At 42.7% G+C, this 16,735-nt stretch overlaps 1 protein-coding gene across 5 annotated transcripts in view; it reads left to right on the top strand.

The window, feature by feature from the left end:
* Nucleotides 1–16,735, top strand: part of Xpo6 (exportin 6) — a 135,532-nt gene that overhangs the window by 64,132 nt on the left and 54,665 nt on the right. For all 5 annotated transcript variants that reach the window (XM_008841609.3, XM_008841619.2, XM_008841601.3 and 2 more), the window contains exons 6-8: nt 3,095–3,172; nt 8,715–9,168; nt 13,076–13,202. In XM_008841609.3, coding sequence (XP_008839831.1) covers nt 3,095–3,172; nt 8,715–9,168; nt 13,076–13,202 — 659 coding nt within the window. The remainder of the gene's footprint in view (nt 1–3,094; nt 3,173–8,714; nt 9,169–13,075; nt 13,203–16,735) is intronic.

The following is a 16,735-nucleotide window of genomic DNA, read 5'->3' on the forward strand; positions in this document are numbered from 1 at the left end:
TAAAATGCACTGAGTCCATTTAGTATTACTTGTGTATACATGTGTTTAGGGTTGCTCACTTGGGATTAGATAACCTTTTGGGGAGCACGTCCTTAGAGAAAACTGATTCTCCTTTCTTCAGCAGTCATTGATTACCTATAGCTCTTTATTTTGAAGTAGGACCCTGTAACATTTCCCCCTTCTACCTTGGCATGTCAGCTGTTTTTTCATTATGCAGATCTTGTTAGGCTACCATACTATGGAGATTGCATGGGTGTAGCTTCTCTATCATGTGTAGAATGCATTAACTAGCATCAGGTATCTTGTCTCTCTGGCTCTTAGATTCTTTCTGCCCCCTCTTCTGTGATGTTCCTGAGCCTTAGGTGTAGAGGTTGCATTGTAGATGTGTCACTTCGGGCTGGACACCCACAGTCACTTATTCTCTACATTTTGACCAGTTGTGGAACTTTGTAACAGTCTCTATCTGTTGCAAAAAGAAGCTTCTTTGATGAGCAGTGAGAGGTATACTTGTTTGTAAATATAAGGATACATATCTAGTATACAGTAGTATGTTACATTGGTCAGGGAAAGTGGCAGTAGCACATTCTTCTCTAGTTTAGTGTCTGTGATCTCTCCAACCATGTGTATTTATGTTTACAGTCTCACTCATGAGTTCTATCCCATTGAATAGGCTTTATGTCCAATAAGACAGCTGTTGATTACTCCCAAGGTAACAGATAATTTGTTGGGCCAGACATTGTTGTGGTTCATAGACTTTATGGCTGGATAGGACCCTCAGTTTTTTTTGTTTTTTTTTTGTTTTTTTTGTTTTTTGTTTTTTGTTTTTTTCTCTTCTCCTTTGTCAGCTTGCATAGTCCTTTCTGGTACTATGAGATCTAGTCTTTGAGGAGGCGGCTTCCAGTTCAATTCCAGCTCAATTGCTCCAAGCCCTGTGTCCATAGTATCTCAAGTCCTCAGCAATAGGGTCTTACCATCAGGGTAAGGGGGAAAACCATGGGCTGTTGCAATAGCCTATTTTATTTTAGGAGTCTTTTGGGCCACCCTGATTCCTGCCTGGCTCTGCGATTTATTTTTGTTGTTGTTGTTATACAGCCTTCAGTTACTCACATGCACTCTCATACATATTGTTTTTTTTTTTTTTTGGTCTTTTTGTTGGTTGTTTTATAGCAGGGTCTCTAGTCACAGCCCACCTGGAAGTCACAGTGTGAACCAGAGTAGCCTTGATCTCGTAGAGATCCACCTGCCTCTGCCTCCCGAGGGCTGGGATTAAAGGTGCCCGCCACCACGCCTGGCATATGTGTATTTTTTAATAGGCTTATGAAATAATACATTTCCTTTTGATTTTTCACACTACCTAAGTATTATTTGTCTCCCTTTCCTCTCTCTGGGGAGAGTATTTTTTTGAGCTTCTGTGATCATCTCGTATGCCATGCTCTGTTGGGATACATAAAAGGTTAAAGACAGCCCTGTCCTATAGTAATTTGCACCATAGTGGGAGAGAAGCAAGTAAACGTGTTTTTTTTAAACAATATCTAAATATTTAGCAATATTTTAAGTTATAATAGGTGTGTCATGTGGGGATAAAACTAAGCATCTAGAAAGAGCACTTGGAGCATATGCAGCTGAGTGGAATTCTGAGGGACAAATAAGTAGCAGTTAGGGAAGGGAAGGTTGAGATTTGGACGAGGAGGGCAGGGTAGAGGTGGAGAAGAACAGGGATAATGTATATTGAAGGTTCAGCATTGAGGAAGACTGGATCAGGTGGGGTCAGGGGGTGTATAGATGGCCAAGTGCTAAGATTGTGGGTGGTGCTGTCGAGGGTCAGCAGTAGGGGCGTTGTGTGTGTGTGTGTGTGTGTGTGTGTGTGTGTGTGTGTGTGTGTGTGTGTGTGTATTGAGTTTGGTATATTCAAGTGGTATGGCCCAGGAAGCAGTCGCCTGTGCAGGTCTGTGAATGGATTCCTTGCCTGGTTTCTGAGTCCCTGTCGTATGACAGTAGAGCTGGAGTGTATAGTCATAATGAGTTTTGGGCTCAACAGACATTTTGGAACATTTGGCTGGAGCCACAGCAGTAGTTACTCCCACAGAGAGAGTGAAAGGAAAGGAAGGTCAGTGAGGGAATCAGGGGGAAGATGAGGATTTAAGCTACTGTGGGCTGAGAGTGGCAGTAAGGATGAAGAGGTAGCATGAGAACCAGAGGAAAGCTGGGAAGAATGACATGACACATCAGAGGAGAGTTTGGGCAGTTGCCTAGGACACTGGAGTGGCCAAGGATGAGGGAAGAATCAACTGTGAGTAGACATAGCAACCATGTGACCTTTCCAAAGAGCAAGACTGGAGGAAACAGCAAGGAGAAGCCATGTGGCAGGGTGCAGGTAAAGCAGTAGAGAGTCTGCAAAAGATAGCTGGTGAGCTATGGACATGGCTCAGTAGTTAAAGCATTTGCTGTGCAAGGCAGAGGTTTGGAGTTTAGATAACCAGAACCCACATAAAAGCTTGGTGAGTGTGGCAGCTTGCCTGTAACTCCAACCTCAGCTCTCTGGAACAACCTTGCCATTAAGACTAGTCATGGGGTTGGAGAGATGGCTCAGGAGTTAAGAGCACTGGCTGCTCTTGCAGAAGACCCAGGTGGCTAACAACCATCTATGACTTCAGTTCCAGGGAATCACACACCCTCTTCTGACCTCCTCGGACACTGCATGACATAGGTGCACCTACCTACATGAAGCATTGCACTCATACATGTAAAATAAAAAACAATAAGATATTTTTGAGATTGGTCATGTAGGCCCTGTCTCAAAAGAGTAAGAATGAAGAACAATCGAGGCGGAAGATTCCCAAAAGCAACCTTGCGCATCCACAGGCATGTGCATACATGTATGTGAACAGACAGATACAACACATATAACACAACACGTACCCATGCAAACAGACCCTCCCCCACACACAGGGTAGCCAGAAGTAGAATAGAGAGACACAGCCAGTAGCTTGAGGGAGACATGCAGTGAGAAAGGGATGTGTAAATACTGATGTTTGATTAGTGATAGCAATAAATTATTTTTATGTCTCTCACATTGTTTTTCCTTTCTTGGTAGGTATCTTGGAGACTGTCTGGGACAAACACAGTGTTACTGCTGCCACCCCGCCACCATCCCCGACTTCAGGAGAAAGTGGTATGGTCTTCTGCCACCTTTGGCATTCCTGGCTAATGCAGTTAGGGTCTCCTCAGGGAGTAGCAGCAGCTCACTTGCCCAGGACGCTTGCCCAGGATGCAGATGTTGACTCTTTTCTACTCTGTTTTTGCCTTCCTGCGTGTGCTTTCTGAGGAGTTAGTGTTCTCCTGAACACTTGTACTTTCTAATACAATATTTGAACAACGTTTTGTTTCTTGCTTGTCTGTCAGGAAGATGACATCTTTGATCTTGTGCTGTCCATCTGTTCCTGTCAATTTATTTATTAAAAAATTGTTTTTACATTTATTTTTGTGCATATACATGTGTATGTGTGCATGTATCTGGGTGCACATGCACCATAGTGTATGTGTGGTCAAAGGACAACTTGCAGAAGTTGCATCTTTCCTTCTACCATGCAGGTGCTGGGGATCAAACTCAGGTTGTCAGGCTTGGAGCAAGTGTCTTTATCTGCTGAGCCATCTCACCATCACCTCCCCCTTACTCCTCCTCCTTTCTCTTTCTCATTCCCCAGCTGTTCTGCATGCGCTGAGGTTGTGATGAGCTGGGAGCTTGAGAAAGTTTTGTCCTCCTCCAGCAGAAGGTGGCAGCACCCTGAAGGAGAGGACGGAGAGAGGGAGCAATGTCTTCCCCATTGACTGGGGCGAAAGTCATATTGCTGGGGCAAATTGGGAATCAGTGTGCAGAAGTTAGCATTGAGTATACATCATTAGTGTAAATAATCAAGAATGCTAAGAGTAATTCAACAAAGACTGTTTAGTTCCTAAATGTTTATATTTACACTAGATGATCTCAGATGCATTTCTTTCCTGCGACAGCTGATGTGACTGAAATATTTCTGCATCTTTAAAAAATGTTTTTAATTTTTATGACTGTTATGCCTACATGAATGTAAGCTCACCTCTGACATGCAGTGCCTGCCGAGGTCAGAAGAGAGCTTTGGATCCCCTGGAACTAAAGTTACATACAGGTTGTTAGCTGCTATGTGGGTACTGGGATTTGAACCCAGGTCTTCTGCAAGAAGAACCAGTTCTCTTAACCACTGAGTGATTGATCTCTCTAGCCCCCACATATATTTTTTTTTTTAAACCTCAAGGAAGTGGACTTGAAATCAAACATCTCTAAGGCCAGGCTGTTTATGTAGCGTGTTAGTATGTGGAACTTGAACTTCTTGCAGAATTACTATAGAATTGAAAACACATCGTGAATTTTGGTTGCGATTGCTCATAGAATACTAATCCCAAATTCTGCTTATTGTGTATACTTGGGCTAAAAACTGTTAGTCTATCAGACTACTTAGATTTAAAACTTACAAACTGAATTCTAGTGTGTGTGTGTGTGTGTGTGTGAAAAATTTGTAAATAATACAGATGTTTGCCTTTATGATTGGACAAACATATCTTAATATTCTGAAGTTTGCTTGTTCTTTAAGATTGTCTTTCACTTAAGTGTGGTTTGCAAAGATTAGTTCTTTGGAGTTAGGTTTTTTGTGTGTCATAGAATGCTAGCTTAGGATCCATGTAAGGTAGCATGGGTGACTCTTCAGACCATCTGTTTTCTGAGGTCATTTGTTCCAGCTGCTTCTCTCAGGTACGTTCTCAGCTAACTTCATTTGTTTTTTGATAGGCTTTATTTTCCTCTGGACCAGGTTGGGGAATATGAAAACATACAAATCACAGTCTGTGTTTCCCTCTTTGTTATGTTGCCTAAGTTTTGTGAGATTGGGTGAAAGACCCTGACATTGCTCTTTAACAAAACCTAAACTTGTGGTGTCACTTCATGAGTAGTGCCTCCGAAACATTATTAAAGTGTTTTTGAAGCCTTGAATTTCAGTATTCAGAAAAAAGTAAACAAATTGAGGCTTTGACATGGGAGGGGAACCTTGGGAATTAAGTATGTTTTAAACTGTTGTACTTGAACACTAAGAATTGTGTGTTCACCTGCTAACAATTTTTAAATGATAACTTAAAGTGAAGTCTTTGGGTCTTGCTCCGTTATTTGGGTAGTATGATGCTTGATCAGCACTCAGGCTGCTGCTTTTGTACACTTAAAGATATAGTAGAGGAAAACTTTCTTGACTTCTCTCCCCCCCTTCCCTCCCCTCTCCTGTGACAGGGTCTCACTATGTAGATCAGGCTGGTCTCAAATTCACAGAATTCTACCTGCCTTTGCCTCGCAAGTACTAGGATTAAAGATGTGCAGTTTCACGCCTGGCTCATAAACTCAGTTTTGTAGAGGAAATTCATTCTCTGAAAGCTTAGGGTTAGTGACTAACCCTGTTTACTACAACCCATCATCAGTCTCTGCTGAGTGCCCCAGCCCAGCCAAATCCCATGCATCTTGCTTTCTGCTGGCCTCAGGAAGCTTCGTAGGCTCATGGTTTTTTGTCCACATTATTTTCTCTCAGAAGTTTCCTGTCCATTTTCAAAGAAAAGACTGGTTCTTTGAATAGCTGTAATGGTCTGGTGTAGGGAAAGGTTTGAAGGGAGCGTGGTTTATTTGTCAGTGTAGTTCCTCAAATTGTTGCTTTTTCTTCTAACCCTGCCACAGTGGTGACCACTCGCTTCACTAGACGGACTGCTATGAGCCTTTGCAAGCAAGGAAACTGAGGCTTTTAAGGCTACTTGCCAGAGATTTCACAGCCAGTGAATAGTGGAGCAGACAAGAACCTGCAGTTCCTAGTCTGGACAGTCTGTGTGCTGGTCTGCCTTCAAGCTTTGGGTCCTAGGCTTGCCCCTTAGGCCTGGTCACTTAGCTTGTGACCTTCGGCCAATTATTTTGTCTTCAGCTGTAACAGAATAGCCATCTCTAAGGAAAGGAAGGAATTTTATATTTGTTATTTATTTTTTAAAGAACATGAATTCAGGGGCTTGAGAAATGATGATTCAGCGGTTAAGAGCACTGTTCTTGCAGAGGACCTAGGTTAGATTCCTAGCACCCACATAGCGGCTAATAACTGCCTGTAATTCCAGTTCCAGAAATCCAACACCCTCCCCTGACCTCCATGGGCACTGCACGATATGGGTTCACTTACATACATTCAGGCAATACATTCATACACAAAAAATTAAAAACATGAGTTCATATATAATCTGTTAAGATATTTTAATGAAAGTCAGCTGTTTTCCAAAGCAAAAATGGAAAGTTAGTGGACCAAAGGCAGGATTGTTTTGCACTGTTAAAGTCTCTTTAAATCTGAAGTTCTGTATTCTCTCTGGTGTGGTATCATATGTGGTGTGGCCTCTGGAAAGTTGTTGCTTATAAGTGAGAAAAGATACTTCTCAGTGTTTTTAAAAACGAGTTTTGAAGGTCTGAGGCTCTGACTCAACATAGAATGCTTGTCTAGCATAGGTGAGGCCCTAGGTTCATTGCCCAACACTGGGGGGTGGGGTGGGGGTGCAGAGTGTTTATGGAGCCTGAGAGGTCTTGTGGACCCTCAGGGGTTCCTCGACCAGACTTAAAGAGAATGGTTGTGTTTTTGTTTTTTTTAAAAAAATTTTATTATTTTTTTAAATGTGTATGGGTGTATTGCCTGCATGTATATAAGTACACTCGTGCCATGGAGGTCAGAAGAGGGAGTTGGATTCCTCTGGAACTGGAATTATGGACGGTTGTCAGCTGCCATGTAGGTGCTATTAAACCTGGGTTCTCTGCAAGAGCAACCAGTGCTTGTAACCACTGAGTCAGTTTTCCAGCCTGCCACACCTGAGGTTTTGTAGCCACAGTGTAGGTAGTGAACTTAATCCTTGTGTGCAGATCATAGCATTTGAGTTACATTGGTATATGCATGGTCCTTCTCATTCTGTGTATGTGTATGTGAGGGGGTGGAGGGAGAGAAGGAGGAAGGGGGAGGGGGGGAGAGAGGGAGAGGGAGAGGAAATGAATATGTATGTCATGGCACATGAGTGGAGGTTAGAGGAAGTTTTTAGGAGGTAGTTTTACCTTCCACCTTGTCTCTGCTGCTGTGCCGTGTGTTCCAGGCTAGCTGACGCTGTATCTCCTGAGCATTGAATTCAGGTCATCAGTTTGGAGGCAGAGGTTTACCTGCTGAGACATCCTGCTATTCCCCCTCTTCATCTTTTTTTAATTTCACTTTTAAAAAATTATGTGTTTATCAATGTTTTGCCTGCATTTAAATGTATCGTGTTGTGCAGTGCCCATGGAGGCCAGAAGACGGTTTTGAATCCCCTGGAACTGAAGTTACAGGTGGTTGTTAGCCACCATGTGGGTGTGGGAAACGAACCTAGGTCTCTTAACCACTGAGCCATCTCTCTAGTCCTTATTCTCTTTAAAACCTAGCTTTCTATTTCCTTCTTTCCCATAATCCACAGTCATTTTAGTATATATAATGTATAGCCTTTTTGGTAACTTGTTCTTGTGAAAACTTGCTGATTGGTGTCCATGTATTTTAATATGTAGATGCTATGGTAATATTGTATTCTATTTTTTTCAATACTTCCTTTTCCTGTCTCTCATGCTGGATTGTGCCTGCTCCCTGCATGATGCAGGATATATCCTCAGTCTTGCCTGTCTTGCCCCTTCACTGAGGAGCCCAGATCACCTTTAGCTGCCCCCATGTAATAGCCTCTGTCTGCCCCCTCATAGAACTGTGTGAAGGTTGCTTTGGAACAAGCTGAAGGGAATGGTCAGGGGACAGAAGGCATCGTCACAGATTCCAGAGTGCCAGCTGCTGCAGCAGAGCAACTGCTCTCAGGCCTGGGCTGCCTGAGTGTTCCTGTGTGCCTCCCTTGGAGCACTTGGCATTCTTCAACAGTCTGGATTTTTCTTGGTCACTTGTTAGTTGGTGTTTCCTAATTACTAATGAATTTGGTGTTTGTTAATATGCTGGTTGCCCTTTTACATTTCTTCCTACCCAGTACCTGTCTATATCTGGTTGAAGTACAGCAATTTTATGTTTTCAATTTTAGTCCTTTTTGGTGTTAGAAATAGTGGCTAATGCCAGGCGTGGTGGCGAATGCCTTTAATCCCAGCAGAGGATTAAAGGAGGCAGAGGCAGAGGCAGGCGGATCTCTGAGTTCAAGGCCAGCGCGGTCTACATAGTGAGTTCCAGGACAGCTGGGGCTACAGGGAAACCCTGTCTCAAAGAGAGCCCCCCCCCCAAAAAAAAGAAATAGTGGCTAACTTCTTTTTAGTCCACTGTGCTTCTGGTCATATTCTTTTCATGTTTTTCATTGGTGAGAAATTATTTGGTGACTTGTTGTTAAACTCAGTATTTTTTTTGTCAAGGTATGTGTTTTGATTGTTTTACTCTTTCCCTTTATCCTCTCTCTCTTTTTTTTTCTATAAACTTTAAAGGTTTGTCTTTGGTTTAATTCTTTAACTCATCTGGACTGTGATTTGGTGTTAGGTATTACCTGTCACTGGTGTTTAATATAGAGCATATTGATTTTTGGATTTTGACTTTTATAGTGGCTAAACTATTTTGGGAGGAAGAATTCCTTGCAGTGTTTTCAGAAAGAGGTTTGATACTGGGTATCATAAAAAGCATTTTTTAAATTTCCAGGTGATTTACTGAGTAACCTGTTGCAGAGTCCAAATTCGGCCAAACTCCTGAATCAGCCCATCCCCATCCTGGATGTGGAGAGTGAGTATGTTTGTTCCCTGGCCTTGGAGTGCCTGGCGCATCTCTTCAGTTGGATTCCTCTGTCTGCCAGCATCACCCCATCCCTCCTCACCACCATCTTCCACTTTGCCCGATTTGGCTGTGACACCCGGGCCAGAAAGATGGCATCTGTGAATGGCAGTAGCCAGAACTGTGTTTTGGGTCAGGAGCGTGGCCGACTTGGGGTCTTGGCCATGTCCTGCATCAATGAACTCATGTCCAAGAACTGTGTGCCTATGGAATTTGAGGAGTACTTACTGCGGATGTTCCAGCAGACCTTCTACCTCCTGCAAAAAATCACCAAGGACAACAATGCCCACACGGTGAAGAGCAGGCTAGAGGAGCTCGATGAGAGGTAATGAGAACAGGTGGGAGTCACACCCGGAGAAGGGGCCTGGTTGCTTGTCCCACCATGCTGTGTGGTGCCTGTAACCCCCTTTGGTTTCAGAGTATGGGGCTCCCAGTAAGGATGGAAAGGTAGGTGTGCCCCAGAAAGGTCAGGCTGGATTAGAAGGGTTTGGGTGGTTATGGGAAGTGAACTGAGTGTGAAAAGTGCTAGTGGATCGCGTAGGCCTGTTGTCTCTTTTCCTTGTTCATCCACCTCCTGTCCTCCTGTCCTCCTGTCCATGCTCTGTCCCTCTTCCTCACTGTCTGCCTACAGGTCTCAGGTGTGCAGGAAGTGAGAGTGCGGCTCCTGCGTAGGCAAGAACAGAAGCGGTCTGCAGAGGTACAGGGCTCCATCCATTCTCACTTGGTGCTACTTGTTGGTTTTCACTGTTGGATTTTTCCCAAGTGGACATCTTGCAGATATAGGAATGCTGTTAGTATTGTGACTTTGACATAAATGATAGCTGTTCATCAAAAGATAGGCGAGAGGTTCGTGGGTAGTTCGGTAGCACATATTTGAATTGCTTTGTTATTGTCGTTTAGACCTAAAATTCCCCAGGCTCATTTTTCTTGAAGTATTTTAAAAGATGGCCTCAGCATAGCAGTCAGAGGCAAGGTTTCATTATTTCTTTTGCAGATAATGTCAGTCTAACTTTTAGGGGTTTTTTTGTTTTGTTTTGTTTTTTAATGGTCCCGATTGGTGGGACCCAGGGCCTTGTGCATGCTAGGCAAGCATTCTACCTGGCCACACCCTCAGCTCAGCATCTTACAGCCTTGATAAACATGATGCTACTGCTCTATAAAGATGAGAGCAACTTGAAGCTTGCATTGTGAACAATTCACAAACATCAAAGCCGATAAAGTATGTTGAATTAGTAAATATGAACTTGATGGTGGTAAAAGCTGTTAACACTTTAATCAATTTCCAACTTGATTTTAGTGATAGAGTTTAACTGTTTCCTTTTCCTTAGAATAAGTAGCAGCCTATAAAGTCAGCTACCTAAAGTCAAGATCGTTTTACTGCTCTTTAAAGTAGGTGGTTTTATGTTTTTCTGAAGTTCAAAATTTGAATGTAAAGTTATTTTGGTTTGGTTCATTGTAAACAAGCTTTGTTTGACATTTGCTTTGTATAATTACAAATATACTCAGTCCAACAGGATTTCTTTTAATTAAAATTTCTTATATTTTAAATTATATTTTGTGGGTGGGGGCACATGCCATGGTATGTGTTGAGATCAGAGAAGAACTTGCAGAAGTTGGCTCTCTCTTTCCATCATGTCGGCGGCGGCGGGGGCGGGGGGGGGTTGTCCATGAATTCAAACTTTTCAGGTTTGGTGGCAAGTGCCTTATCTTCTGAGCAATCTCGCTAGCCCCTGGTGGATTTTCCCCTCCATTATTTAGTATTAACTTCTTATGTGAACTATATGAATTTAAATGCTTCACAGTTCACACAATTTCATATTTTTTCTAGCTTTAAGAATGCCTGTCAAGCTGAGCATGGTGGTACACGTCTCTGGTCCTAGCACATGGGAGGCAGAAGTAGGTGGAGCTCTGTGCGACTGAGGCCAGCCTGGTCTGCTAGCAAGTTCCAGGCCAGCTCTGGCTACAGGGAGACTGTGTCTCATAAAGACCATAAAAAGAGAGATAGGGAAAGATTGTCTTGTCTTCATATGTTAATAAAAAAATATATAACTGCTTATTCCAGCTGGCTGTTGTGACTTCCTTGCTGCACAGTGTAGTCTCGGGCACAGTCAACATGGATTATCTGTAGATTGTGCTCTGTGTAACCTTTGTGCTCTTGGTTTTGTATTTTGATCTTACGCTTCCTGGTTTCCTGTGAAAGCTGAGAGGTACCTGGAAGCAGAAAGGTGACAGACACAAGTGTGTGCTTGCGTCTTGGCTCTTGGTTCCTGACCAGTTCTAAACCCTCAGTTCTTGTTGAATTGTTTAGGAGCTGCTTAACCAGGTCCTTTGCTTCTTTCATCCGCTGCCCTTTTCCACCTTATTCTCTTGATTAGTGCCTGTACCGGAAAGGTGAGCAAGGGAAGAAAATGAAGTGAAATCAAATCTCTAGCTTCAGCTGTTGAATACCCTTGTTTGTTTTTGTTTGGGTGGTTCATTTTTTGAGATAATGTCTTACTCTGTGCCCCTGGTTGACCTGGAATTCACTGTAACCCATGCTGGTCTTGAACTTGTGGCAGTTCTCTTGCCTGCTGAGTGGTAGGATTAACATCTTGAACCACTACACCCAGTTTGCATTTTTTAAAAATTGGGTTGAAAATTAAAACAAACTTGAAATTGCTAGGTATGTTGTTCCTGATGGGTCTTTGTTCTTTTATGGGTAACAAGTGCATCTTCCTTTAGATCTCTAAGCTGACTAGCTGATACCTCTGAGAATCCATATAGAAAAGAGAGGCAGTACATACAAAGAAATGAGTAATGCTTGGAGGCTGCAGAGAGAAGGCACTTTGTCCTTTCTCTCTCAAAACAACTGATTTTAATTCAGGCTTGGTGGCACACATCTGTAATCCCAGCACTGGGGAGGAAGAGGCAGGAGGAGGACTAGGTAGGAGGACCAAAAGTTTGAGACCAGCCTGGTCAGCATAGTAAGTTCCAAGCCACCCAGAGCTGCATGATTAAGACCTGCCTCAAAAAAACAAAACCCAGCTGCTTTTGTTTGTTTATAAGTATCTGGCTTCAAGATCCATAGAGACAAATTAAACTCTTTTTAAAAGCCACCAAAAATGTCCACATGTATGAACCAGCCATAGAGAGGTCAGACAGGCAGGTTGGCCTAAGGGAGCAGGTCCCAGGAATAGCAGAGGACGTTGGATTTCTGGGTCTGTTTTGTTCTTCTGAAGGGTGGTTGTCTTGTCCACTTTTGTTATTTCATATATCTGCTTCTTGCAGTTAGTATTTCAGAGTTGCTTTTCGATATTACTTAAAATTTGGCTAAGGCCTAATGTCTAGCTGTTTTGTTCTCCAAAAATGTGATTTATGAAGGCATGGCCATCTCATTTTCTAATCACCTTTTGGTATTGGGTGTTTAAAGTACCAGTTTCTGAGATGTGAGAGTGATGATGATTATGTGTTTAATAAGAGAAATCTCTTATCCTTGTAGCTGTGACTCACTCTTCTGTGAAATGGTTTTGTGAATAGCAGTAACTGGGGAACCACTGTGCAGTGCACAGAAAGATCATGGATTGAGAGTGGATGACAGTCCCCTCTGCCATGAGATGGCTGAGTGACCTTAGTGGGTCACTTTCCCTCTTTGAGCCTCTTCTGTAAAATGGAAGCATTAGACTAAATTGCCCTCTGAGGATTGTCTAGCTCTTATAGCCTTCCTCTTTTTATATTTGAAAGTCATTTTTAGAGTAGAGTAGATGTGCTGTCCTTCATCAGTGGTGGGAGTCAGAGGGAAGCAGCAGACATTGGATTGTGTATTATTTCTTGCCTGGTGCATTTCACCTTCATATCAGCCTTCTAGCAAAAGACCCTGCCTTTCAGATTTTCCAGATTGAAATGACACAGTAATCTCCCCATTGCCTTTTTTTTTTTTTAAAAAAAAGCAGTAATTCCTTTCCTTTAATCAGGGCTTAACAATAATGAGTTAGTTAGAACATAGCACATGTGGCTTATAATAAGCGTTGGCAGGTAGTATCTGAGGATTAAAGTTGCTTTTCTGCTGTGTTTCAGGTGATAATGGAATGAAGGGTTGCCTGTCTCGTAGGTAATTGTTGTAGGCCTTTGAGTTTTTAACTGAAAATGTATATTTGTATAGTTTTTTACTGAGAGAAATTATGATTGAATTTGAGCTCTCTTCTAAGGAGGGGGCTGTGTTTCTTGTGTCAACTTTATCTTCTTGCCTCACGCAGCTACATTGAGAAGTTTACTGACTTTCTGCGGCTCTTTGTGAGTGTTCACCTGAGAAGAATCGAGTCTTACTCCCAGTTCCCTGTGGTGGAGTTTCTGACTCTTCTGTTCAAGTATACGTTTCATCAGGTAAAGCCCCCAAGCTCACCTTCCCTTCCTGAAAAGAGGGCTTCCTTCTTATTTTCAGGAGAAACCTTTATTTTTCCAAGTGTCGACATGGTCCTTGCTGAAGGAAGATTAATAGTCAATCTTTGTAACAACCCTGTGAGGTAGATATCATCACATAATCTCCATTTTACAGATGAGAGACCAGGCTCAGGGAGGAAGGTACTCAGGGTCGTAGAATTACATATGGATCCAGGAGGGGAATCCACAGTCTCCCTCTTTACCACTGTCGGAGCTAGAGAAGCAGGGCACAGGAGGGCTGAAGGCAGGGCCTTTCTGCCTGATCAGCTGTGACCAAAACTTCCTAGTAGGAGGTCATGAAGCACTCAAGAGCTCAGTTTTGGTGGTATACAATTTTCTTCCACTGAGCAAATATTTTTTGAGTTTCTTTTACATTTTGGGAGCTAGATATAACCTTCACATACAAATGCATGTCTTCATTGAACTTACCTAGTTTCCTGCTGCTTTATAAACACACAGGGTTTTAGAAAGCTTTGGTAAGGTGTAATTTTACATACCATGGAATTCATTCATTGTAATTGAATTGCTCAGTGAGTTGAGTATTGGACAGCTGTCATCACAATCTGTTTAATATTTGTATCCCTTTACTTGTTTGTGTATATTTTTAAAATCAGGTTTTTTTATTAAAATACGGTACACATACAAAAGTACGTAAACCATACAGGCACAGTTTGATGGATTTTCCCCAAATGAACACACTCATGGAGCTACTACTTATATTAAGAAATAGAACATGTGTATATCAAGAAGTATGTTCAAGTATGGTACATAACCTGTAATCCCAGCCCTGGGGAAGTTGAAACATGAGGATCACCATAAGTTCAAAGCCATCTGGGCTACATAGCAAGACTCTATCAAATAATACAAAAAGCTGGACATGGAGGAACACACTGGTAATCCCAGCACTTGGAAGGTTAAGCGTAGGAGGATAAAGAGTTCAGGTCAACCTAGGCTATACCACACCCTATCTACAAATAAGAGAAATGATTCTCTCAAACCAGCAGAATGGATTTTCATTTACTGGACTACAATGAACATGAATAAAGTACTGCCACACAACACAGGTGCAGCTCATACAGTAGTGCCAAGCACACGCTGTTGTATGCATTCATTCAGAGAAGCTCTGGGACAGGCAAAAGTAACCTGTTTTGTTAAGGTCAAGACTGTGGTTACTTCTAGGGAGACGGTAGGGAAGTGATTTGGAGAAAGAAGGGGATTTCTGGAGTGCTAGTAGTCTTCTGATGGTTTATTGTAGGAAAGATAAAACAAAGAAAGGGTGGCATGGTGTTGCATAGATATTTCCTGGGGACATGTGAACAAATGTCTAGTCACTCCAGATAAATCACCAGTGATGGACCAAATATGATTCTGCCAAAGTTCAGTTTGGTGAACTTATGCATTTAGGCCTTGTTTACCTGCATGAGCGTGAGTGATCCCCCAGCAGCTGCATCACTGCAAAGTTCTACCTCATCATGCATAGTGATCTCATGGAAGCAGCATCATGGAGTCCCCTTTCAGTTAACCTGCTCCCTGTCTACTCTAGCATCTCTCGAGATCACTTGCGGCTGGGGAATGGCAAGAGGTGGTTAAAGGCTAGATTAGACGTCAGAGTCTTGTAAACGTCTCCTTCCACTAGAGAAATAACAGCTTCATCAACATAGTCCTGGCTAGCCATATGCTTTTCTGCTCTTAGTAGACATGGCTACCAGACCAAGTTAATCTCTAAGATGGCATCTTATGCCAGGAGTTCAAAAACACACACAACACATGTACTCAGAACCAGAGCCTGGGTGGAGTGGAATTCTTGAAATATTTAAGAATACAGAATTGAGTGGTCCAAGAGCCTCAGGTTCTCATGTGTTCACTAACTGTGCTCGTACTTCGTCATAGCTCTTTTTTAGTGACTTGGGAAAAGGTGTTTGTTTGTTTTCTTAGACTGCAGCTTTGAGCATACTCAGTAATTATGCCTTTTGTTAAAGTTCATGGCCATTTGAGTACTATAAAACACTTTCAAAGGAGCGGCAAGACAACGTCTGTGTGAGTGTCTTTAGCTGCTTCTCCTTTGCTGTTCCTCTTCCTGCAGTTCTCTTTGACCTGGGCCCTGCTTCAGTCCCACAGCTGCTTCTCACAATTGCTTTGCCTCTACCATGACTCTCTTTGACTTCTGTGTCCCTTGGGGTATCTGTAGGAGCCTGAGATTTCTGTCTTCCAGCAGCTTCCCACTGTATCCTCACCAGCTCCCTCTCAGGTTTGCTTGTTTCATTTTATCCCTTCCCCTGAGGCAATGCCTGAGGTGGCCTTGCAGGGAGGGCTCTCCAAATGGAAGCTGATCAACAATCTAGTTCTTACTCTGTTCCTTGGTTGTCCTGTTGCCTTTACTTTGGAGTCTTGGCTTTCTAAACTGTAAAATGCGAAGAAACAAATGTTTTTTTTTCCAAGGCTAATACAAGAGCACGGCAAGTGAAAACGAATCACTCAAACCTTTTGGAATGCACAGGGATATATTAGTCAACAGAAACCTGGCAGGATTTAGAATCTGAAAAATAAATCCTAATACAGGCACTTTTTAGAAGAATGGGTCTGGGAGGGTTCTGAAAATTTGGGTGACTCCAAAAGTTGTGTCACCCTGTCCTCTTTGTGACCTTACTAACAGTTTCCACAGCTGTGTCAAAGGCCAGCCTGTAGGCAGTGCACAGGCCTCAGATCTGTATCCTTCAAATACAGATGAGGTTTGGTAGTGCTTGCAGCTACACAGTGGTAGATGTACCTGTGTCCAGCCACAGCTGTATATCTTCATGTACTCGAGGTTGATGTGCACAGTTAGCTGCAAAGCCATAAGGCTTGGTTTTTAATTTTTTAATGTTTTACAGAAAAGATTGCCTTGTGCATCTGACAGTCATGTTCTTTTTGTAGGTATTTTAGACCAAGAAAAGACAACAGTGCCTTGAGGGAAGCTCAGAAACTCAATGCCACGACAAGACTCCGGGTGGATGGGCAGTGCTAGTGGCCTGTCTGCTAACTAGCTGTGTTATTTCCTTATGGCTTATTAATAACTTTACTTGGTGCCTGGACACCCTGGGTCAGGGTAGGGTCATAGGAGGATGTTTTGTTTTCTGAGGTTGGGTCTGTTGGGTCTGAAGAGGTTCCAGGGTTCCTCTTTGGGTTCTGAGGTTGGAATCTGCTTGGTTGTTTTTTGTTTTTGTGGTCCTGGGGATAGAACCCAAGGTTTTGTATAGGCTTAGATATACTTGACAAGAACTCCACCACTGAGCTGAATCCCTAGAGGGTTACTTTAATTTTAAAATATTTATATATTTAAGACAGAAGGACCTCACGTTGTAGCTGATCTCGAAATTGAGGTATTCTCTGCACCTCAGCTTCCAAATACTGAGATTACAAGAATGAGCCACGATGCCTGGCTTCCTAGCAGATTTTGTGTGTGTGTGTGTGTGTGTGTGTGTGTGTGTGTGTGTGTG

The sequence above is a fragment of the Nannospalax galili genome, unplaced genomic scaffold (genome assembly GCF_000622305.1).
Source record: "Nannospalax galili isolate Female #2095 unplaced genomic scaffold, S.galili_v1.0 scaffold411, whole genome shotgun sequence".
Lineage (NCBI taxonomy): Eukaryota > Metazoa > Chordata > Mammalia > Rodentia > Spalacidae > Nannospalax > Nannospalax galili.